This window comes from Prionailurus bengalensis, chromosome C2 (assembly GCF_016509475.1).
Source record: "Prionailurus bengalensis isolate Pbe53 chromosome C2, Fcat_Pben_1.1_paternal_pri, whole genome shotgun sequence".
NCBI classification, from domain to species: domain Eukaryota; kingdom Metazoa; phylum Chordata; class Mammalia; order Carnivora; family Felidae; genus Prionailurus; species Prionailurus bengalensis.
Window position 1 is genome coordinate 55,705,849 of NC_057350.1, and position 26,405 is coordinate 55,732,253.

General features: G+C 39.0%; 1 protein-coding gene across 2 annotated transcripts in view; it reads right to left on the minus strand.

Moving 5' to 3' along the window:
• MYH15 (myosin heavy chain 15) overlaps positions 1 to 26,405 on the minus strand; it is a 146,719-nt gene that overhangs the window by 119,761 nt on the left and 553 nt on the right. For both annotated transcript variants that reach the window (XM_043594075.1, XM_043594074.1), the window contains exons 2-10: positions 22,577 to 22,683; positions 18,693 to 18,836; positions 16,856 to 17,012; positions 16,188 to 16,215; positions 14,797 to 14,890; positions 12,942 to 13,034; positions 10,136 to 10,199; positions 9,950 to 10,045; positions 584 to 687 (exon numbers count right to left, since the gene is read on the minus strand). In XM_043594075.1, coding sequence (XP_043450010.1) covers positions 584 to 687; positions 9,950 to 10,045; positions 10,136 to 10,199; positions 12,942 to 13,034; positions 14,797 to 14,890; positions 16,188 to 16,215; positions 16,856 to 17,012; positions 18,693 to 18,836; positions 22,577 to 22,683 — 887 coding nt within the window. The remainder of the gene's footprint in view (positions 1 to 583; positions 688 to 9,949; positions 10,046 to 10,135; positions 10,200 to 12,941; positions 13,035 to 14,796; positions 14,891 to 16,187; positions 16,216 to 16,855; positions 17,013 to 18,692; positions 18,837 to 22,576; positions 22,684 to 26,405) is intronic.

Here is a 26,405-nt window from a genome sequence, read left to right on the forward strand (position 1 = left end):
ATACAGAAAAAGCATTTGCCTATAAACATTTACCACAGTAGAAAACAAATCAAAAAAACTTTGAGTCTCATGATAGGAGAATAGCTAAACACAGTACAGAACAAATGTATGATAAAATATTAAATATTCATTTAAATGTTTATGAAGAGTTCGTAATAACACTGAAAATGTTTATAAGATTAATCAAAAAAGCAAACTCTGTATACCAAGTAGTATATACAGTGTGATTATCATCTTTTATTTAAAAAAAAAAATCTTCCCAAACCAACTACATAGTAGCAACCCCAAATAGAAAAAAAAAAAAAAAAGAACAAAGACTATAAAGATATACCAAATAAAAACAGTGGGTGTCACTGAGTTGAAACATCTACCCATGTTGCCACATGTTCCAAAGTTACCATACTGACCAATGTGCACTTTTACAGTTAGTAGACTTTGAACAGCCACAGATCTAAAGGGGCTCCTTTCACCCTCCACCCCCAGAGGAAGGAAAGTCACTTCTCCTGGACCCTTCAGAAGGAAGATCTGAAATGCTTTCATTTCTCATTGTTATTACCAGACTTTGGTAACTAACAAGCCTTACATCTGTGGCCAGCAATTCTTCAGCATCATCCCAGCTGTCCATAGCAACTACTCCATGAGAGCAAAAGGGAAAGTCAGAGGGATTTCCAGACACCAGGAGCATGTCTGCAGTGGGAAAACCATCAGTTAAACAGTCAGAGAAATACACAAGGCTTTAGAAAATAATTGACCTATATTCACAGTTTATTCTTACAGCTGATAGCACACTTGTAAACAAGCCAAAATAAAATCCATATTCTTCAGCCAAACCTCTGCAATCAAATTTTGCCCTCTATTAACTTGTCAGTCATGTGTTAATGCCTCCCAAGAGAAGACCAGGCAGACCAAATCCAAAAGCAGATTCAATTGCAGCAGCTTGAATTGGTGTGAAAACAAAAACAAAAACAAAACAAACAAACAACAAAAAACCCAGTTAAATGTGGGTTGGCAAAACTTTGAAAACAGAAATTTGGCCTAGATACATGGTTGAGGGCGGAGGCCAAAGAAATGTTTTGTAAAATTATAAGTGTAAGAGGCCTGAATTTCAAAGGCTGGGAAACAGGCAGACCCTGGGGTTAGCACCCAGGAAACATTAGCAATGTAATCCTGTCATATCATGTCCTTCCTATTGGGAGACTGAGTCTGTCTTTCAAAGGATCCATAAATCAGCCTCTGTGTTCAGCACTGCACCTCTGATATGTCTAAGACTCCTGACATGATTCACTTAGGAAACATAATGCAGGCAGAAACCAAGGCAGGCTGTCAGCAGCACATCAGCGACTGACTTGGCCAAATCACATTCACTGCTTAATGCCTAACATTTGCTTCCAATGAAGTTTCTTTGAGCTGATCTGATTTTCGTATTTGTCACTCAGCAAAGTGAAGCTACTATCCTGAACCCCAAATCTCAGAAACAAATTGCACTTTGCGAATGTTCATGGCAGCTTTATTTGGAAACAACCCAACTGTCCATCAAGAGTTAACAAACTGTTGGATATCCATACAACAGATTATTACTCAGCAAACAAAGGAATGAACTATGAACTATGTATGCTATGGCATGGAAGAATCTCCAAATAATTATGCTGAGTGAAAGCCAGACAGCGAAAGAGTATATACTGTGTGATTCCAAATTATAAAATTCAAGAAAATGTAATCTAATCTATAGTGACAGAAAGCATATTAGTACTTGCCAAGGGACTGGGTGGGAAGGGAGAAACTCAGAGGAGTGAGAACAGGTTGGGGGGGATTATAAAAGATCATGAGAAAACTTTTGAATGGATACATGAATTATCTGGATTACGGTGATGGTTGCATGCATATATACATATGTCAACACTTACATTTATGTCGATAATGCTTCAAAGAAGCTATTTTATAAAAGTTAAAAAGTAAAAAGAAATTGAACCAGCCCAAAGGAAGTCATGCCAAAGGCAAGTACTGTATTTATGTATTTAATGTATATTTAATAGAAATATAATCCTTAAATTCTTACTTGAATGATTCAAAGATCCTTTAAATGTTAATACTTCCCAAGAATCTCTTTATATTCTTTCTCATGCCTCACTTTATATCAACAAATATTTGCTGAGTTCAAACTATGTGCCAGGCATTGTAAGTTTTAGAGATACATCAGTGAGAAGAAAAAAAAAATCCTGCCCTCATGAAGTTTATATCCTAATAGGAGGAGACAAGAGACAGAAATGTTAAGAATAAGTAAAATGCATGAAAACATATCGGATGTGAGATGGTGATAAGTGCCATGGAGAAAAATAGCAGGGAAAGGGAATAAAAAGTATTGGCAATATGGGGGCACCTGGCTGACTCAGTCAGGTGGAGCATGCAACTTTTGCTCTCCGGGTTGTAAATTTAAGCCCCACGTTGGGTGTAGGGAGTACTTAAAAATAAAATCTTGAAAACAAAAAAAAGTATTGGTGATACAGAGTTACAATTTTCAAGAAAGTGATGAGGGAAGGCCTCTATAAGGTGACATTTCAGTAAAGACCTGCAAGAGTTGAGGGAGAGAACCGTGGAGATAAACGAGGGAGAATGTTCTAGATAGAGAAGAGCAAATGCAAAGGCCCTGAGGGGAAAGTTTGCCTGGCATTTTGAGTGGCTAAGGTGGGTCAGGAACGGGCAAATGAAGGAAGTGGGAAATAGTAGGTTTGAGGTCCGAGAGGCATCAAGAGGACAGATGATAGCTCCTTACAGGCCAGAGTGAGGATTTGGGCATTTATGCTTGGTATGAGACAGGAAGCCACTGAAGCTTTATGAGCAGAGGAGTAACATCATCGGATTTATTATTATTATTATTATTATTATTATTATTATTATAATCATATTTACCATGGCTGTTGGGTTGAAGACAGAGGAAGCAAGGGTGGAAGCAGGAATACCAGGCAGGAGATGGTTAACTAATCCAGGAGAGAGGTGATGGTATTTGATCAGGGCAGTACCAACAAAGATGGTAAGAAGGCTTTTGAAAGTAGATGGAACAAGTGAGAATAAGGTGGGAGAAACAGATAATCGAAGGTAATTCCAAGGGTTTGTGGTGAGTCAAGCGGAAGGGTGGAGCTGCCTTCAATAGCCCTGGGAAACACTGTGGTAGCAGCAGGTGTGGGAGGGTGGTTCAGGAACAGGTCTCAGGCACATTAAATTTGAGATGCCTATGCATGAACTATGAATACATGCTATAGCATGGAAGATTCTCAAAATAATTACACAGAGTGAAAGAAGCCAGACAATAAAAGAGTAGATACCATGTAATTTCATCTTATAAATTTCCAGAAAATATTTTTTCACTTAAAGTGCTTTATACTTGTGTAAGCTGAACAGAAATGTACACACTGAAATCTCAAAAACCCTGAGGCATGCCCATTAACCTTGTTATGGGTTCTTCTACATGTCTTTCTTTTTTCCATAGGAATTTCCCTCAAACATCTAAAACCCAGAGTTTTTACTATATACACAGCCTAAACCACAGCAATCTATGATTCTGTCATTTTACACTGTGAAAAATCCTCAAAAACTAGTGGTACAATAGAAAAAAAGATCACAAGTAAATTTCATTATATGTCAGTCATATAATGTGGTCCTTCTCCAAACCAAGTAGAGAAATAAGGGTCAGTTAACGAGGAGTCTAAAATACTGGAGATAAGTCTGAACTCCAAACTGTGGAAATCATCCAATAGAAACGATCTTTGTAACTGTCAGCTTATTGTGCAGCCATTATGGAAAACAGAATGGAGGTTCCTCAAACCTTACACTAGTAGGTATTTATCCAAAGGATACAAAAATACTGATTTGAAGGGTCACATGCACCCCAATGTTTATAGAAACACTATCAACAATAGCCAAATTATAGAAAGAGCCCAAATGTCCATCAACTGTTGATACACTAACACACACACACACACACACACACACACATGCAATGAACTATTACTCAGCCATCGAAAAGAACGAAATCTTGCCATTTGCAATGGTGTGGGTGGAACTAGTGTATTATGCTAAATGAAATAAATCAATCAGAAAGACAAATACCATATGATTTCACTCATTTGTGGAATTTAAGAAGCAAAACAGATGAATGTAGGGGAAGGGAAATAAAAATTAAAATAAAAACAGAGAGGGAGGCAAACCATAAGAGACTCTTAACTATAGAGAACAAACTGAGCGTTGCTGGAGGGGAGAAGGGTGGGGGAATGGGTTAAATGAATGAGGGGCATTAAGAAGGGCACTTGTTGGGATGAGAACTAGGTTTCATATATAAGTGATGGATCACTGGGTCCTACCCCTGAACTCAATACTATACTGTATGTTAACTAACTTGAATTTAAATAAAATCTTGAAAGAAAAAAAAACAGTCTACAGGAGGTTACCACAAGATAGATGCAAGAACTGAGCCCCAGGGAACTCTAAAGTCACAGGCCAGATGAAAAAGAGAGACCCACAAAGAAATACCCAGAGATTTAGGAGAGGAACAAGGGAGGGTGGTGTACTAGAAGCCAAGAGGAGAGATTTTCAAGGAGGAATGGGTAATCAGTGGTGTCAAATATTGTCATAACTCTAAAGGTCAAAAAATCTCTATATATTCTTCTTGCAAGGCTCATTTGTGGTTTTAGTGATGACTCGAACCTATGTTTTCTGAGTTCCAGACCTAGAATTCTAACTTCCTACTAGACATTTCAGTGTAGATGGCCATAAGTAGCTCAAACCCAACACTATGAAAACCGAATCCAGGGTATTTACCATGTCTGCCCTGAAGCTATGCCTCTTCTGTGGTTCCTTATGCTGGTGAATGCAAGGCCGTAGCCAGGCCAGACACCAAGGGGCCTTAAAATCTTGTCCTTTCACCTCCTTTACAGCCAAATACAGACATCATTTCCATGTCTTTCCAATCAAAGTATCTACTTAATCTTCTTTCTCTAGAATAGGTGTATGATATGGGAGGAGGTAAGGATACAAAAATAACATGGTCCTCTCCCTGTAGGAGGCTACAGGAATCACACACCTAACCAGTGCTATCACACACCCACTTTTTAGGGTGGGGGATGTTTCAGTTGGATGTTTCAATTTATACCAAAAAAAAAAAAAACCAAAAAACAAAAAACAAAAAGAACCTATCTTCTAAAATTGTTTTGACAAGAATTACCTTTTAGACCATTCTGAATTGTAACAATTCATATACTTTTCATTTTACACTCATACTGATTAAATTTTTTTAATGTTTATTTATTTTTGAGAGAGACAGAGACAGAATGTGAGTAGGTTAGGGGCAGAAGAGAGAGGGAGACACAGAATCCGAAGCATGCTCCAGGCTCTGAGCTATCAGCACAGAGCCTGACGTGGGGCTCGAACTCAGGAACTGTGAGATCATGACCTGAGCCGAAGTCAGATGTTCAACCGACTGAGCCACCCAGGCGCCCCTACACTAATACTTATTAGGTCATTTTTGATCATTTTCATTTTGGTTGTGATGACCAAAGGTGCTATATTTGACGTTATTTTCTCTATGTTGAATATAGGAAAATAGAAACCTGGAAAGCCCCATGACTTGCCCAGGACACAATTAATAGTATATTGAATTTAAAACACAGTCTTTAGTATTTTTTTAAATTTTATTTGAGAGAAAGAGAGAGAGCTGGGGGAGGGGCAGAGAGGGAGGAAGACAGAGAATCCTAAGCATGCTCCCTGCTCAGCACAGAGCCTGATGTGGGTCTCTATCCCACGACCCTGGGATTATGACCTGAGCTGAAATCAAGAGTCGGATGCTCAACAAACTGAGCCACCCAAGTGCCCCTAGTCTCTAGTATTTCTGTTAGACTAAGCCACCTACCTACTCGAACCTGTGTTTGTAACTATAATCATAATTCCTTTCCTCCTTTGCATAGACAGGGTCTTGCTTCCAGATACACTTCTGGAAGTTATAAAGGATACTTAATGGGCTTTTGCTTTATCTCACTAACCAGAAATATGGCTGATGCATTGGCCTAATCATCTGGAGCAGATATAGTCACAATGAAGTGGTGGCTCTAAAAAATGTACAAACTAAATGCGTGAGTGTTTGAGGAACTCCGAAAGGCCTTTAGCTCAAAACATCTTCCCCCCTGGGCCTTATCAAAATTTGTTTTCAAGGAGCAATTAATTTTAATTGGGGTGAGGCTTGAAGTTACCTTGGAATATCATGTTAACAGAGATTCCTTTATTTAATTAATTTCATTTCTACCAAGAGAAATGGCCAAGAGAGAATGGAAAAAAAGCAAACAGTGAATACATTTCTGTGAGGCACTTATTAGGGCCAGGAAGACTATCTAGGCCACTAAAGGCCCCCACACAAGTGGGGCATGTGGGCATGTGGAGAATGGGGGAGATTTTCAGGAGGGCTGGAGAGAGCACAGACAGGGGGCACGAGAGGATGCTAAAAGTCAACTGCTTCACAACCACAAAATATGCCGGTGTCATTTCTAGATCTCTCTCTTCAATAGCAGATTCAGAGAGCCCTTTAAGAGTGAGTATTTTATCATTCAAGGCTGTTTTCCATGTCATCTTGACATCAAATTTTACTTTTCGCATGGCTGAATGGTCTCCAAGATTTAGCTGAGTTCACCATGAAAAGGAGCAAAACTAACCATTGGACAAAAAAACAAAAACAAAAAACAAAAACACCTTAAAATCGCAAAGTTCTGTAGCTAGTCCCTCTATGCCACATAAGTCATCATTACCAATTTCTCACACTGCCATGTACCTCTGAAGAGGTTGTACATTGCCCAGCTCCAGAAAGAATCATTCACATAGTCTACAGCTTGAATAGCATTCTCTAGAGTTAGGCCAGGCACCACCACCACACACACATCTTGCTCCTCCTAACAACCAGTGGGGAGAAAAGGGAGTAAAGATATGAGACTAGTTCAAGAGAGACATAATGGGTAAAAGGAGTACAACTTAATATGCTCCGGACTAGGAGGTCCAGATGCTGACACTTTCTTCCCCCAGATGCATTCAGGCCACTAGTAGACGGATCAGGCACACCTCTTGGCAACTTCCACACTGCCTTACTGCCACATACTAAAGTGAGCACTTAGAGCAGTAAGCAAAATGTTAGGGATTCCAAGAGACAAGGTCATGTTTCTGACCTTTCACCCTAGAGTTTCTACACTAGTTGAATAGCAAGAATGGGTATGATAAATGAATAGAAAAAAATAGTAAAGGAGAGAAGAAAAAATAGGAAGGTATATGCAGCACCAATCTATACAGTTGGTATTAAGAATTAAGGAATTTCAAGGGGCCGTGTCTAAAGGGACTAAGAAAGTGAGTTTTAGCCATGGCTTGAACAAGGGTCAGCCTAAACTGAAAGGGAGTAAAGGCATGTTCCAGACCATGTAGAGACTAACTGGGGCCTGACTTTGGGGTAACACGTCACCCCATTTCCTAGGCTTCTTCAGTGGGTGGCCAGCCTCTTGACTGATTTTCCATACCCAGTTCTTTTGTAGTACTGACAAATACTTCTATTTTAGGAAATTTGGACATTATCCTTAAGTTGCTAAGATGTGTTCTCCTGTATCAATTCTCGGGAGATCTTTCTGAAGATCTCCTTTGGCAAACATGAATAAAAAGAGTTCAAATTTTAAAATGTCCCAAAGAATGACCAGTGGTGAGAACAAGTGGACTGACAATACCCAATTTGGACCACCAGATGTCAGCCTTTGTACAGTAATCAATCTCTGCAGCCCCCAAAGACTCCACAAGATCAATGAATTCAAGATAAGCATGCTTTTTCCGTAGCAGCCCAGAGCCCTCAGATGGTTCTATTAGTAAACAGCTCCCCCAAGCTTTGCAGTCACTGCTGGTACCTACATTGGACCCTCTGTGTCACATACCCTGTAGAGCATAGAAATTTGTGCCAAGAATGTTAGATTTGGCAGGGCTAATAAAGGGAGATTAAAAAAAAAATCTGTTCAAGGTTAGGTGGAGGGAAAGTGAGAAGAATAGTTGCTGCTTTCATATCACCAATTGCGCCTGTGGCAAATTTTCCAGTTTGCAGATATTTCCCCATTCAGTAAGAGCTCTTTGAAGTTGAAGGCCATGTGGTCAAAACACAGCCAAGTGTATGATTAGTATACTTAATCTAGGATAACAGGCTGGGGGGATTGTTCTCCATTAATTTGCTCGCCTGGATCTTCTATCTCATCCCACATCCATTCCTGTGGGAGCACCATTGTCCTCAGTGGTTTACCTCATGTGCAAGACCTTTGCAATCCAATCAATTTTTCATTCTCCCCATCCAATGACTTCCCATAGCACCTAAAATTCACTATAAACTCTGCCAAAGCCTGTAAGACGCCGCTTGATCTGGCTCTGCCCATCTCCCCCTTCGTTACCTTCTCTCCACCACCTGCAAAGGACATTTTGCTATTTCAAGAGTAAACCAAATGCATTCCTGCCTCAGCGTCTTTGCATTTACTGTTCCCTCTTCCTGGAACTTTATTCCTGGACATCTAGCCTACTTGCTTGCTTATTCATACTATGGTCTGTGAAAATATTGCCTTCTAAGAGAGATCTTGCCTGACCATTCTATCTAAAATATAACCACATACCCCCACCAAGACCAAATTCACTCTGTCCCTTCATCCTATGTTTTTTGTAGACCTACCATTCTCTAAAATTACATATTTCTTTGTTTACTTTCTTATTACTTGTCTTCCATACTAGAATGTAAGCTCACAAGGGCAGAGACCTGTCTTATATCTTCTCCAACACCCATGCTTAAGCAACAGTGCCTGGTGCACACACAGCAATCCTACAATAAGTATTTGTTGAATGAATACATGAAGTTCATTCTCTTACCACACAAGTTACTTCTTCATTTCTGTTCATGCCACTACCTTTATCCTTGTCAAATTATAAAACTTGGGAGGATTTTTGACTCCTCACTTTCCCTCATTCCTATAGTCATTGCTAAGACCTGTCTATTCCTCTATGAATCCACTTCCTTTTCTCCCATTCCCACTGACACTGCCTTCAACAATACCTTGTCATCTCACAGCAGGGCTGCTATCGTCACTTCCGTCTAGGATCTCCACCTTCCATCCCTCTTGCCCACCACACCAGCTTCATTGTCCTTGCCTTCAACAAATCATGACCTCCTATTACCCTCCCCCTATAACACACATGTAGATGCATGCACATACACACGCCCTCCCAACTCCTTGAGTTCAGAAACCATCAGAATAAAATCTCCACTATTCCTATATCAGATCCTTTCCTTCAGTCAACCGGGTCTCTCTGCTGCATGATCTTGCCCTACCCTTTCCTGTCACTGTACCCACTGTTCCTCCCATAGGAAATATCCTCCACTCACTCTGGTTAAATCCCCTTTCCATCCTTTATATCCCAACCCAAAGCCTCCTTTCTTTATAAAACTCCCATTGTCCACTACGCACCATAGTGGTGACTCCCACTTCTGGCCTCCTGTCTATACCACTCATGTGGTTCTAATCTTCTAATCATTGAAGGCCTTAAATTATTTAATACTTTTACACACATCTCTCTCTCTCTCTCTCTCTCTCTCTCTCTCTCATGCACGTGTGTGTACACACACACACACACACACACACACACGCACACATTCATTTATGCCTGCTGGGCATCCTACCCACTTCCAAACACTACTAAATAGGGGGGGAAAGGGCTAACATTTACTCTCTAGCCATATAAAAGTATAGAACATTGGTTTTATGATTGGCTTAATAATTATTTACCTTATACGATGAATAAACTGAGTTCTAAAGAGGCTAAGAGACTTATTAAGCAATCCTTTCCCAGGTCTGTAATCTGACTTCTGTCTTTTGTTTTAGTATGTCCCTAAGCTCCAGAATAATGCACTCACCATGAAGTTCTTTTTTTCCAGACAGAATTTGATAGAATATGTGGTAGTTTCTCTCTCCAGGCTGCTGGAAAATCACTCGGGATTTTTCGAACAAATCTGCAGGATGAGAAAAGGATAAAGATTCATACTTAGGTGTTCTTGCAAAACTTAGAAGAAAAGTAATCAAATAGTATAGTGGCTACTCACAAATATCGATGTCTGCAGATGACAGCTTGCCTCTGGCACAAAAGTGCATCCTGATGAATTTGCCCTAGGTGGACACAAAACACGGTCTCCTACTGAAACATTCCAAACAGTTGCAATGGCTTTATTACACACATTCCTCTCAAACTACTACTTCCCCAAAGTTAAAAGAAAAATGCAACATGGCTCTGAGATGACACCAGTTAATGCTAGGAGCAAGCCAGAATGACACCAGGATTGGCAGTGGTCCTGGATTCTAGTCTCAGATCTGCCGACTTCTAGCTGTGTATTTTTGTGGGTGTTCTTGAATCATCTCTGGGCCTCAGTGTTCTTATCTGAAAATGAGAAAACTATTCTCCATGCAGCGAACTCTTTCATTTATTCAGCAAACATTTGTTGAGCACCTACTATGACCCAGGAGACCTGCTAGGCCATGGACATACCATGTTAGAAAAATAGGTGTGGTCCTTACTCTTCTAGATTCTAAGTGTAAGCAGCTAATGCAATGGCATTAACACAGGGACATTTGGTGAGTCTTGAATCAAGAAGAAAAGTCAGTTGTGCAGGAGTTCAGTGAGTAAAAGGAGTCTGAGAAGTAGACAGTCACCAGGCACCATATCAGTAAGCCATGTGGGCCAGAGGAAGGAGTAAGATTTAATTTTATGTGTGCTCAGAAGATACTGGGAGATTTTAAGCAGAAAAATGATGTGATCACATTTATGTTTTAAAAATACTACTTTGGCATAAATAACAGTTGGGGCTCCTTCCTTTCTTCTCATGAAAAGCCATAGGACAGGATCCAATGGGACAGAAAGGCTGCCCAGAGGTGACAGATCCGATGTCAGAAGCCACAAGCAGCTAAGGAGACACTCAGTGGGGGATGCCTGGGTGGCTCAGTCAGTTAAGTATCCTACTTCAGCTCAGGGTCATGATCTCACTGCTCATGGGTTGGAGTCTGCGTCGGGCTCTGTGGAGCCCAGAGCCTGGAGCCTGCTTCAGATTCTGTGTCTCCCTCTCTCTTTGCCCCTCTCCCCCTCCTTCGCTGTCTCTATCTCCCCAAAATAAATAAACATTAAAAATAATAATAAAAAAAATAAGATGAAGCATCAGTGGCAGCTAGATCTTGCAGGATGGGGATGATAGTGCCAGGCAGAAGGCCAGCTGGTGGAGGTCATCCATTTAAAGAGGGAGTCAGAGCAGGATAGCAGCTGGGCAAGGGAAGGAGAGTGGCTACAAGCACTGGGATTGAGCCACTAAGTTAACAAATGTCAGGCAATGGGAATCACACACACACACACACACACACACACAAACACACACACACACACACACACAAGTACACACATATATGTGGATTTATACACATACATTTATGTATACATACATATATACACAGTATTAATTGAAATCATTTAACCTGAGTTTCTTGATTTTTGGACCCCTTTTTCTCTTTCCTTTTTCCTTCTCCCTTCCTTTCCTTCTCCCTTCCATTCATCCATCTTTGTAGATTTTGCTTCTCTATTTTTTCTTCTATCCTTCCAACTTTTTTCTCACTCTTGTTCCTTTTCTTTCTTTTTTTTCCCTTAAATGTTTATTTATTTTGAGAGATAGAGCAAGCACCAGCATGGGGAGAGAGGGAGAGAGAGACAGAGAAGAGAGAGAGAGAATCCCAAGCCAGCTCCACACTATCAGTGCAGAGCCTGACTCAGGGCTTGATCTCACAACAGTGAGATCATGACCTGAGCCAAAATCAAGAGTCAGATGCTTAACCAAGTGAACCACCCAGGCACCCCTCTTGTTCTTTTTCAATTGCTTTCTTTCCTTCTCATTTATCCTTATTTCTACTTGTTTTTTCCTTTCTTCCTTTTCTTTTACTTTTTCCTGTCTTATGTTCTTTTATCTTCTTTTCCTTTCCCTCTGTTTCCCTCTGTTCCTTCCTTTCCCCCTCTTCTTTTCCAGTTTTTTTTTCACATTTCAGCAGAAAACGCTTTCACATTCTAATCAATCCCAAATCTAGCAGTTGTTTTATGGACCGATATTAGCACCTGCTATGCAGCCAGACATTACAAGCAGATGTAAGCACAGGCAGGGCAGTGCTAAGGCCCTGGATGGAAACTAGCCAAATCAGCATGAGGTGTTATGTAATTGTGCCCAAAGATTCAAACAGGAAGCCTTCTGCAAATTTCCTTGTAAATTATAGAGTGGCTCCCTGCCACTCATTTTTGGCATAAAATGGATTTGTGAAACTAGGGTTGGAAATCCAAATTCTTTCTCTATCCTGGGGCTGCAAGCTATCAAAAGCTATTTTAAAAAATGTTGTCTCCCAACAAAAAAATTCCCCATGGAAAATATACAGAGGTAGGGGAGCCATAGGCAAGAGTAGAAACAATAATTATACTAAGTGAATTAGGAAGTGCTTACTAAATCTATTTGTTATAAGGAGTATAGGAAATTATGAAAGAGAAAGTACTTTCAAATCTGTAAAATGTAATAAAATATAAAGCGTTATTGGAATTTGCTGGGTAAGCTTCCTTACTGGGAGTGGAAAGGAATTTGAAATTATTAAATATTTTCTTCCTGAAACTGACCAAATAGAAGCTCCTCAGGTTGCACATTTGTATGTAGTTTTAATTTCTTAATGATGAAACTGATCTCTTTCTTTTTCGAAGACTTTAACAATATTATAAACTTTAATCAAAGACCTCTTTGGTGTTCCAGAAATTTTTTTACACCTATGTGCTAAGACATGAATTTTATCATTTGTTTCAAAATTAAAGACTCTGATATGATGCTTAATCATGCTACTTACAAAACGAGAGGAGTTGTCATTTCTAAGGGTTTTGGCGTTTCCAAATGCTTCCAAGATAGGATTCACTTCATGGATTTGATCTTCTAAAGTCCCCTGAGATGCAGGTATGAGAAATAAAACAGATAAAATTTTCAGCAAAATTCTGTAATGTGATAAACCCTCCATTCCTAGGCCAGACCCAATTCTTGTTTTGATAACCAGTAGCTAAAAACCATTTCCAGATTTGGTAATACAACGTTACTTTGGGATGGGAACTCAGAAAAATAGATGTATGAGAAAATGTCTTAATATACAATGCCTCTGTGAATATATGTGGGAGCTCATTTATTTTAAATGCTTCTCTTTTGGTTGGCATTAGCCTAAGTGGGAAAAGAACATAGAGATCTATATCCTATTTCCAAGCAAGTTTCATTCCTTATATTTTCCCCATTGTTAATCTCCATCTCTTCCCATCTAATTCTCACACCTGGGAATTTATCCTAAGATAACAGAACAGAATCTTGGCATTATTAAATTAATTTTTACCTTGCTACTATTCCTAAGTAATCTAGCAGTCCATGTCAAGCAGTGACTTGTGACATAAAGAGATATAGATATTTAATTGGTTAGGAGAAGGGGAAGGACTATCTTAGGCTAGAAATAACAGCACGAACAAAAATCAAAACTCAGTACAGAAAGATTAAAGATTTTATAAAAACCAGAAGCCTATTTCTTATGGTCCTGTTAACAATGTATGTTAACTATGTAACCAACCATGTAGTTTATAGTATTTAGGCATTTATAAATTTATAAATACTATGTCGCTTCTAAGTATTATGGGTCTACTATCCTTTAAATAAGTAAGGGGATATTTAAGCAAAGATTTTCATAGAAGTGTTATGTATTATGTAATGTGTTATATATTATCATAAGGCTCAATGGCTCCACCAAACAAACTCACACCAAACAATCTAAAATGCACACAAAAATGAAGTAATATCTAGTGAATAACAGTTCAATGACACCTAAAGAAATCAATCAAATTCAGAAATGTGGGGGTTGGTAAAGAAACTTTTTATGGTTTGAAAATTGGACCAGTTTGTTATTTTGATATACTTCTTATTTGCAAAACAGCAGGATGGATCCAGGATTGAATTGAAAAGGCAAAATAACAATGCCAGACATAGAAAGATAAGAGGCTCTAACAGCTCAATAACTCATTGATTTTGAGTCCCACTCAGAATTATCTAATTTTATTTTGCATACCGATTCTCATGGTCTAGTTACTCTCAAATTATTATGAAACTCATCAACATGTTAATGGAGCTTAACAAAATAAGCTAAATTAAAAATCACCAAAGATAAAATTAATTAAATAGAGAGGGAAGGTAAATAGAACCTGGAATATGATTAAAGTTGAGGGTATGTCCACCAGGCATTTGAGATCTGATCCAGGGGATAGTGGTGAAGGAAGCAGACTTTTACTGGTGCATATCTGTGGGAGTTTGACATTTCATGATAGCTAAAGGAATTCAGAAATATCAAAAGTAGCCATTCAAGGCACTGATGACCCTAGCCTTTAGGGAAGATGGTTTAGATCTTAAAAGTAATTCTCAGAGGGTTCAATCAACAAAGACTAAACCCTTGAAGCAAGTCTAAAACAAATTATGTAATTTTATATTTGGGAGTTATTGGTTTGAAGCACTTAATAATCCTCTCAAGAGGCAAAGATGGGGGAAAAAGACTTTTCTAAAATTTTCTAATTGTTCTGTGGTTCTTGTCTCCTCTTTTCTCCCCAAAAGTAATCAAGGCAGAACTTCCATGATCAGCAGATAGGACCACTTCATCTTTCCTGCCAAGATATATGAACACTTACCAGCTTTTCCCTAGATTCACCCATGGTTCCTATGGTGGCAAAATACTGGATAATATGTTTGGTGTTCACAGTCTTTCCAGCACCAGATTCTCCTCTGTGATTGAAAATTCAATGACACAGTTAACTGGTTCAGAATACAAATGCAGTGAAAGTTAAATAAATTTTTCCCAAGAAGGGAAATTTCTATGGAAAAAATGGAACTTAAGAGAAAACTTTAAAGAGATGTAGATATTTAATTGGTTGGGAGAAGGGGAAGGACTATCTCAGGCTCTAAAAACAGCACGAACAAAAATCAAAACTCAGTACAGAAAGATTAAAGATTTTATAAAAACCAGAAGCCTGTTCCTCATGGTCCTGTTAACAAAGAGCTGAAGAGCACCTCTATTAATTAAAGACTGGTCTCCTCATTACCAACTGTTCAAGGGATTTTTACATATTGAGGCTATCAGATGGCTAGGTCCAACCCCCTCCCTAAGAAGAGGGCCTACCAATCATTCCACCTGGCAGTTGGGTTTTAGACTTCCCTTTTACCTTTGATAACCAGTTAACTTTGTAATGTGGGAAGAAAACACAGTGGTGATAGCTTCATCACTCAAAGCATCATAAGATCAAGGTCTGCCTTTATCTGTATGAAACTCCAGGAAATAGTCTACCTTCTCTGCAAAAGGCTGAACACTAACTACTCATCTAGCTGCAAGATTCTGAGACTGTTATTCTTCTCAGGATGACTAGAGCCAATGGAGAGCCCAACACACGAGGTGGCAACATTATTGCATAGGAAGACTAACAACTTTAGCATTTCACTGCCTCTTAGGTCTTAGCCTCTCCCCTTAGCCACCATGCTGACAGTTTACCTGGCCAATCAATGCTCTTCTCATCAAAATTAACATACAATGTGGTATCACTGAAGTGTTTTTCCTTCCATTTTTCCTCCAAGTTTCACCATCTCTTAGTTCCTACTACTTAATATACCTTGGTCTACTCAATCTGACTGCCCAGATAATAGCAGATTCTATGTTATGTGGTCACACCCATTGGACTTTCATTCTCTCTGTCCAATTAGCCAGTCCAAAGACCTTTGAAAATGATTATATGGACAGGGAGTTCTCCAACAAGAAGATGACTAAAATCAGCTTGTGCACCACGAGTTCTAAAAGATCTACTAAAATGGTGGAAGCAGTCTAGCTAGTACCAAATTTAGAGTAATCACTGACTAAAGTGTTATGACAATTTCCTGAGTATCTTATTCTTGCCTAGAATGTATTCTGTATCTAAAGAGCAAACAATTCAAATACAGTGAATTTATGTTTTATTCCCAGTGAAAGGTAGGTGTCTGTTTCCATTGAAACTCTCACGGCTGGCCAAAAAGAAGAGGCAAGGCAAACACTTACGTCAAAAGTACAGACTGATTCTCTCGAGCTACAAAAGAAAAGAAAATGTCAGAACGTTCTTTTGCCAGAGCTTCTACGTATTGGCAAACTTATTCAAAATTTCCTTGGTTGCAGTTTGAAGTCAGACACAAGGGAAAGGATTTGCTCTCAGTTGGAAAAAAAAATACCATTTAAATAGTACAGAGTAAAATAGATTTTTCCCTTGCCCCTATATATGCCAGTCATAAGAACATACAAATCTCAGGCCTATTCTCTTGCTCCAAATACAAATGATAACTGACTAATGGTTGACATTTTTGCCATTTTAAGCCTTTTAAGAAGCATGGTGCTACAATAGCTACAGAGAAACTTCTTTGTGCCAGAAAGTCTAGCAGGAGCTTTATGTAATAAAAGCTGCCATCTACAGGGGGCTTACTCTGGGCCAGCCACTGGGATGAGCACTTTCAATGCATTATCTCACTTAATTTGACGTGTGAGCTAATCGTCTCCAGAACCCTAGGAGGCAGGCTCTATTTTGCCCATGTTTTATCCAAAAGAAACAGAGGCTTCAAGTGATTAGGTAACTGTAAAGGCCACGCTCTGTTCACAATGCCTACGTGACTCTTAGTGACACGGAGAAAAAGTAGATCAGATATTTTTACCTTTCATTTTGTAGGGCAGCCACTTACTGTGAAGCATGTCCTGAAAGGCATTATCGGCAACAGCGAAGATGTGAGGGGGAGCTTCTGATCGCCTCTTCCCTTTGTAGGCAGCCATGACTTCTTTCTGATACACTGGAAGCCACTTGTAAGGGTTTATGCTCACACAGAAGAGACCTGAATATGTCTGAGGAAAAATCAGAGAAGATTTCAGAAAACAGGTTAGAAATACTTCCAGGTTTGTCAGCTCTCTCACTGCCAGATAACATTTGCTGAAATATTTACTCATAAAGGAACTAAAAGGAGGAGAGCTTTTAGATTCTTACAGAGAGGGGACTATAACAAGAGGAGATAGAATCAGGTTAGAGTGGCAGCAGGACCTGGGGTTACCTCTTCCCAGGGAGATGTGCTAACTACTAACATGTCTGACACACACACCTTTTGACAGAGAGCACGCCATCAGCAGGCTGAGCAGCCATCAGGCATTTGAGGCCAGAAGGTGGCTTGTGTTTCAATAAGATCTGGAACCTGGTTTTTAAGGCACTGAGGGGGAGTAGTTCATTTGGGTCACTGAGTCACTATAATGGTTGAATTGTGACCCCTAAAAAGATACATTCAGATCCTAATCCCCACAACCTGTGAATGCGATCTTATTTGGAAAAAGGATCTTTGCAGGTATAATTAAGTTAGGGATCTCAAGATGATATGTGGGTGGGCCTTAAATCCAATGGCTGGTGTCTTTATAAGACACACAGAGAGTAGATACGGACACACAGAAGAGACAGTGATGTGAAGACAGAGGCAGAGACTGGAGTGGTGTGGCCACAAGGAATGCCAGCAGCCACTAGAAGCTGGAAGGGGTAAGGAATGATTCTCCCCTAGAGACTCCAAAGGGAGTATGACCCTGCTGGTTTGATTTGATTTTGGACTTCTTGTCTCTAGAACTGTGACATAATAAACGTCTGTTGTTTTAAGCCAACTGGTTTGTAATAATTTTGTTACAGCATCCAAGGAAACTAATATAGTCATGTAGTTACAGCTTCCAAGGGGAACTAATATAGTCATGTAGTAAATCAAAGTGCCAAGGAGCAAGTTGACTACATTTCATGGCTTCTATCGCAATGGATCCCAAATGCCACCATTTTGGCCCAATCTACTCAGTGCTGCTTCTGTTGAAAGGGTTCTGAGTAAATCAAAGAATTTGAGCAACCATCACCAATTTAATGATGATGAAAAAATCATTCCACTTACTGAGCCCAAACTAGGTGACAGGCACTGCACTGTCTGTTTTACATTCTCTTATTTAATCCTTCAGGTTACCTTGGAGAGTCAAGCATTCTTATCCCATTTTACAGATAAGGTGACCTCAAGAAGTTAAGAAACTTAAAGACTAGTAAGTGAAAAAACTAGCATTCGGACAAAACTAGCATTTGGCTCTAAGCCTTATGCCTTTACTCTAGCTTGACAACCTAGGGAAAGGGATATGAATGTTGACAAATTAAAATTGGGGAAATGTTAAGATAAGATCCCTTTCCAGTGGGCATTCCTCAAGAATTATTCCCATGTGAGTCACCTGGGTGGCCCAGTCAGTTAAGCGTCTGACTTCAGCTCAGGTCATGATCTCTTAGTTCTTCAGTTCTACCTACTATCTGCTGTCAGTGCAGAGCCTGTTTCAGATCCTCTGTCTCCCTCTCTCTCTGCCCCTCCCCTGCATACATGTTCTGTCTCTCAAAAATAAATAAAAACATTTAAAAAATTATCCCCATGTGAGTATGCTTAATTTCAAGGTAAGCGCTTATCCAAAAGAGGGCTGAGACATTGCCAATATGAGTGCCAACATATTTCACAGTAAAGCATGTACACATACATAGATCATCCAATGGTCATAGCGCCTCTTCAGGGTATGCAGCACAGATGCTTCATTGAGATGCATCAGCATTGCCACATCTTCAATCATTTCAAACTTTGGGGGATTCATCTGCTGAACTTCATCCTCCTTGACACTCAGATTCTGCAGAGAAGAGAAAAATATAATATGTATTTTCCTATTTTATGTTCCTTCATTTTGCCATGCATTGCAAAGAATCTTCAAACAGTCGAGAAAAAGATGCCTCATGAGAGGATGGGGACATAAGTTTAACCCACCCTAATGAAAGAAACAGGAATTTCTCCTGCCCATGATCACTCCTTGCCTGAAGATGAAGTTTAACAAAGTTTTTGTTGAATCAAAATATTCTATCTTGCAGAGCTCTAATCCTATGGCTCCTTACTGACTGGTTGCCTCTGAGAGCACACACATCATATTGCATATGATTTGGCACCTCTCTTAATGTTTAGGTTTGGAAGAAGGAATTTGGATAGAAGGATTGAGGAGGCAGATGAATCCTTCCAGACTTTGTTCAAGACCTATCCTCTTCCTCAAACCTTTCCCCACTCCCTTAGCTCATTTTTAAAAAAATCTTTTACCATATAAACAACCTGTACTATACTGACACTAACTCTTGTGTATGTTTTAATAATTAACTATGTTAGACTATTTCTCATCTAGATTATAAACACTTGAAGGAGTTTTGATGTTGTTTTCTTTTATAATTACTAAAGCATCTATTATAATGTGATGTATAATGTGATGTGACATGGTAGGTACTCAATAAATATTGATCTCCTGATGAAAATGGATGTATTGCAACCAAAGAGTTGTCTAGAGTTGCTCTCAAAGTTTCCTAACACCATCTCTTATAGCCCTTTTCTTTGCTTAAAAAACATTGGTATCAACTGATGACTCCATTTAATCCCAGTTGGTGATGGCTTCTTCTCACATTCTCCATAATCTTGATCAAATTCCTACCCAAAGTCTGCTTCAGCATTGTTCCAATAGTAATCCCTTTTGTTCTGAATCCTTTTAAATTCCATATTTCAAGGACTCCTTTTCTGTAGAACATAACCAGGTTCTCTTGCATCTTTAAATATCTCCCCTTAGCTCCGATTCTCTCTTCTTTCATTGTCAACTTTCTTCCATAAGTATTATTCTACACTCACTGGCTTTGTTGCCGCTGTTGATATTAAAAAGACTGTTCATATGGTTATGAAAAGTGTGGTTACTTCTAACATCAGGAGGAAGAAGGCTGGAGCTAGGGAGACAGAGGAGGAATAGGTGAACGGTACCATCATCACATGGTGGAAGGACAAACAGGACAAAGCAAACCCCTTTAGACTCTTCTCTCTACATCATTAACTTATTGCTTTCATGCTCTTCTTCCTACGATTTCTTTTGAAAATCATAATTATAGCCATATTATATTTACAAATCACCTTAAATACTGTGGAAAGGCCACAGTTTTGGAACATATGCTCAGACAAGAAAGCCTCTCATTTGGAAGCCTAATAAAATAGGGTTGGACTCCATCAAGAAAGTGAAAAGACAAAACTGGGAGAAAATCTTTGCAAATCATATATCTGATAAGGGACTTGTATCCAGAATATATAGAGAACTCTTAAAATGCAACAAAAAAAGCAACAAACCAATTAAAAATGGGCAAAAGGTTTGATTAGACATTTCTCCAAGGATACACAAATGGCCAATCAGCACGTGAAAAGATGCTCAATATCATTTAGTGATTAGGGAAATACAAATAAAATCACACTCAAATACCACTTCACACCCATTAGAATGGCTATAATCTAAGAGATAATAATATGTGTCAGTGAGAATGTAGAGAAGTTACAACCCTTGCGTATTGCTGCAGGAATATAAAATGATGCAGCCACTTTGGAAGACATTTTGGAAGTTCTTCAAAATGTCAAATATAGGAGGTACCATATGACCCAGCAATTCTCGTAGGTATATACACAAGAGAAATTAATACATCCACATAAAAACTTGCACATGTGTGTTCATGGTGGCATTATTCTTAATAGCCAAAACATGTAAACAACCTAAATGTCTATCAACTGGTGAATGAACAAATGTGGTGTGTCCATACTATGGAATATTATTCAACTATAAGAAGGAATAAAGTATTGATATATCTTAAAACATGAATGAACTCGAAAACTATTATACTAAGTGAAAGAAGCCAGACACAAAAGATCATATGTTATATGATCCCATTTATCTGAAATTCCAGAATAGGCATATCTGTAGAGAAATAACATAGATCAGAGGGGACAAAAGGGAGTGACTGCTAATGGGTACAAGATTTCTTTTGGGGATAATGAAAATATTCTAAAATGAGATTACAGTGATTGTTGCATAATTCTTTAAATATACTAAAAACTGAATTGCACACTTTAAAGAGGTGAACTATATGATATGTAAATTATATCTCAATTAAGTTGTTTTTAAAAAATTGTCATAAACAATGATGGAAAAGAGACATTCAAATCTACTTTCTCTCTTTTAATAAGAGATAGTCCCAAGGCTGAAGGACCCCTCTGTTTCTTTATTTAGGACATTCTCAATTTTTTCCTGGCCACCAATGTATGTTCCTGCTGATAATGCCCAAGTTTTTCCCTTAATTACATTAATCATATAAAATCTAGCTATTCTGGGATTTTTAAGGTCCAGATACTGCCAAAAAGACCTATTAAGACACGATACATAATAATTTATAAGTAGCCTCCAGAATTTTACAACTCAAATGGCAATGCTTTAGATTATAAATTGCCCAGATGCAAAGATAAGGGCGCAAAAAAGGAGGAACTTTCTTGGTAATGGTTACATCTGTTTGTTATGGAGTTGAGCCAGAATCGGAAGGAGATTGGAGACAATATGGGCAAGGAATCATCTATAAAATCTACCAGGAATTGTTCATTTGAGTCAGACCAATAATAGGGTCCAGTTCACCACCATGGGAATGGCAGGTAACCTGAGTTCAGTAATGTGGGTGAAGGTCCTGAGAATGGACTGTCTGCTGCCCTAGTGACAGGGAGAAGGGTTTGAAGGCCATTACACATTTACTTCACATGCCCTCCATGACACCTTACAGACTAACTTATGCCCAACACTTGCCCTACTAACCTCTTTCAAAGGTCATAAGTGACCTCCTAATTCTGAAACTCTTTTCCCAAGGCTTTAATTGCCTTCTCTAATATTTGGCATTATTGACCATGACTCATCTCTTGGCTTCTCTGGCACTGTGCTATTCTTAGTCAAATTATCCCTCTCTTTCTCAATCCTATGAACAAAACTTGCTTCAGAGTTCTTTAGGTCATTATTCACTGCAAGGGGCACCTTTTGAAAACAACAAAACTTGAAATATTGATGAAAGAAGTGGAATTGTGAATTCTAGGGTCCATGATCTTTACCACCTGGCAATTGTTTTACTCTGATTTACTCAGTGTTTGTCATTGAATCTTTGATAGGAAGTGGAGCAGCTTCTCAAAGATGTATGAAATTTCCAAATGTGTATCTGGGGCATCTCCTTCCCCAGGTTTTTTGTTTTGTTTTGTTTGTTTTGCTTTGTTTTGTTTTGTTTGAGAGAGCACACGTGCACGAGTGGGGGAGGGACAGAAAGAGAGAGAGAATCCCAAGAAAGCTCCACGCTCAGTGCAGAGCCCAACTCGGGGCTCAATCCCAAGACCCTGGGATCATGACCTGAGTCGAAATCAAAAGATGCTCAACCAACTGAGCCACCAAGGCGCCCCTCCTACACTAGGTTTCTAATTAAACTATTAGAGAAAGGACATATTTAATTACTTGATTAAATGGAGAACTTAGTTATCCCTGAGATGAAAGAAAGATCCCTTTACCTTTCCATCTGTCGTCTCAACGATTATTTTGCCATCATTTTCACTCCCTTTAACCTCAGCCTCAACATATGCATTTCTGCCATCACGAATCCAGCATTTCTTTTTTCCTACAGAGGAAGAAAAAAGATTATAACCATAGTATTTGTACAAAATATACATTGGGCACTTTTGTACTGATAGATATGATATCATTTCTGCTAGTTCTGCTTGGTGACTTGGAATCACCAATACAGGAAATTGCAGAGTTAGATAAAATCATCAAAGCGCATCCTGAAGATAGCCCCGCACACTGACTCTGTAGGAACACGAAACACTTGAGCAAGCTGAGGCTGGGAACATCACAGACCATTCTGCTACAAGACAATTACTGGCCAACACCTTATAAGCCATTCTTCCCAACCCTAACGCTTACCTCTCACTCATAGTCTCAGGTCCTGAGTGGTTGTCTTGGTGCCTTACCCTTCCCAGCTCCCCTCCAAAACACTTCACTAAGAAAGGTCTGGTTACAACTAAGTGAAAATTAGGTTAGTGGACATTTCTGCCTTTCTGGCTTTCTTTAGACCTTATTTTTAATATTGGAATAAAAGCCTGCTATGAAAATTACATGGTAGAATTAGAGATGTGGGATTAAGAGAAGAGAATATGGGTTATTTTTGCCATACAGCATAGCAGCTTCATATTATTTCCCACTATATATTGTTTTTCTCTCCTTGGCCTCCTCACTTCCATGCCCCACTCCTAAGTAAAGCAGCCCTCCACAATGCGATTAACCAATAAGAAGCTTCGGGTAAAATGAAACACTCTTATAACACCTGAGACAGCTTCTTTGGGCCTCACTTAGATGCTTCTCAGGTTCTCTCCCACCTGAGACAGATAGCCAGGGAAGATGAATAAGAAAACTACTTTTAAGGGAAAGCGAGTCTTACCAGAAGCTCATGGAAGTCCCAAGTCACAGATCCTCAAGTAGATAGAGGGGAAGGGAGAGGAGAGCATTTGGCTGAAAGAGGGAAAATCCGAACTCATGAATAGGGGGAGCCCCATTACAACCATGGCATGGGTGGGTCTTGCCAACTCCAACACTACCACCACCCCAATACATGAAACAAAAGTTAGGAGGCCTCATTGGTGCTAGACAGGCAGCCCTCACCAGAGGCTCTCCCCAGAGGTGGACAGTAGGACTTGGGGACAGTGTGAGGTGAGGTGAGGGAGCATTCGCCCTTCCTTCCACCGTGTTTGTCTCTGCAAAGAATTTTCTTGCACACTTTCTTGCTGTCCCAGTCTTCACTGTTCTCCCTTCCCTGTTTCCTTAACTACAACCAATTCACCACTAGAATTGCTGGGCAAGAAGATTTTTATATTCCTATCAAACTGATTTTGCATTTGCTTCTACTTGTCGTTTGCATTTTAAATGCTGGTTTTGCATTATATTTATTATTTTGGTCTCTTTTTTACAAAAATGGATTTTGCTTTGTGTTATGTCTATGAAAAGAGGCATGTTTTCAAAAAGTACCTATTTTGCATAAATTTTGTGTGTTTAAGGTAAATAAATGCACTGCATTTTACACCAAATGTTATCACTTGAAAGAAACATGGATATACCTGGCAGGATTTCCACTTTTTTTTTTTAATTTTAGAAAAAAACCTGAGAAAAGAGATCAAGAGAGTTGTCCATAGTCACATAGCTAATTAGTGGCATTAGAATAATGACTCTAGAAATTAAATCGATCACCCACCTCCTAAATCAGAGCTCTTCCATTACATCATGCTTCCTGTCTCTTATATGCTTAGCTTTTTTCCTTCAATTTTTCTCTCAGGATTAGGTTCATCACCTGCCTCATGGTTAACCCTTTCTTTTATCATTCCTGGAAATGGTGAGGGAGAATTTCTGGAAACCCTTACCTATCTGAGGGCCAGTCCCTAACAGGGATGTTTTGAAGATAAAGTAAAAGAACTCAATTTTTAAGTTTTAAGTTTTAAGTTTTAAGTTTTTTGCATTCATGAATAATTGCAGAGATGGAAATGCAAACAGCAATGGTTTTGAGTCAGGCCACCTGGATTTTCGTCTTGGCTTTGCTAGTAACAACTCTTTGGGCCTTAGTTTTCCCATCTGTAAACTCAGGAGGTTTGTCTATATGGTTTCATATTTTTAGATGACTAAATATCTTTTCTAATATAAAGGCAATGTGAGTTTAATGGAGAAAACTGAAAAAGTAGAGAAACATAAAGAATTTTTTTAATCACCCATGGGGCACCATGGGTTCAGTCAGAAGAACATGTGACTCTTGATCTTGGATCATGAGTTCAAGTCCCACGTTGGGTGTAGAGATTACCAAAATAAATAAATAAATAAATAAATAAATAAATAAAACTGAAAAAAAATATCACCTATAATGGAACAACTCAGAGATAGTCACTATCATCTATCTGAAGCATTTCTTTCCAGTCTTTTTTCTATACTATTGATTAAGATTGTAGTAATACTATTTCAGTTTGGTAGCCATTCAAAATAGATTGTTTATGGGTTCTAACATAAAAATCATCTACATTTAGCTTTGGAATGGTGTTTGTGTTTATCTCTAAAAGCACACTTTCTCCCTGACACCCAGAAATTCTACTTTTCCTTCCCAGGTCAGATAACAATGTCTTGTGTTTGTTTTTCATGTTTATTGTCACAGTAGGTCCCCATGAAGGAAGGTAGGCAGGGCAAGTATCCAAGTATCACCATCCTATTTGACAGATGAGGAAACAAAGCCTTAGTAAAGTGAAGTGATTTGCTCTAATTACATAGCTGGAGAGGGTCAAGGCCAGGGAATGTGAACCCAAGACTACTTGCCAAATACTCTGATCACACTGCTTCCATTTGGCCTGAGTTCAAAAAAGCAAACTCCATTGTCTACTCCCCCAGAAGGATGAAAATCTTTTGCTTACTGTCATCTTTTTTGCTGCTACTGCATTTCTATGAGGAAAACCATTTGGCCAATGAAAAATTAATGAAAAATTACTGCTATTTTTAAGTAATTATTTACAGTGCTAATTCTATTAAATGCATCATCCAATTATCTCTAATGTTTTGGCCTAATTTTTATTTTCTCACTTGGCACCTCTGCAATCTTGTCCTTCATTATCTGACTACCTGTGATAAGCTTCTGCATGACCAGTTTTGACCTCAGGGATAGTTCTGTTACTGTATTTGATTTGATGGATTATAATTAGCTACTCTAAAATCCAATCATCGTAATGAAATCCAATGACTGGAAACTGGGAGCTGATCCAGGACTGGTCTATGATGGAAATATAATGTCCTACATAACTGGTTTGAATTGTAATTGGTCATCTTAAAGTCTAATGTTGACTAATTGTGGGTACTAGAACAACACTCAGTCAGTATTTATATTACATTGTTGAATAATTTTGGAATTAAGATATGTAGGTGGCTTGATGCTAGATCACACTGTGAATCTGAGTTGAAATCTCTAATTAGCTGAAATTCAGAAGATGACTATGCAGCCCAGCCACGTAAAAAAGGAGGGCGAAATGTGACATTTATTTAGAGATTTTAATGTAGAACTCAGCCTTTATCTTGAGGGTAAATCCTCATTAACCTTTGTCCTTGCCTGTAACTACCAAGAGATTATTCATCAGGGTGAGCAAGTCTCCCAATTATCTCTTATTGAGTGTTGGTTGAGTGACCTTGCTGACCTGGAAGACAAGCAGAGGGCAAAGTTCCAAGATTAGAAAAGTCTGAGGAGGGCCAGGGAAAACTTCCATTTCCCCTGCCTTCCCCAAAGCTTTTCCTTCCTTCTTCCTTGGAATGTATCAACCCTACCCA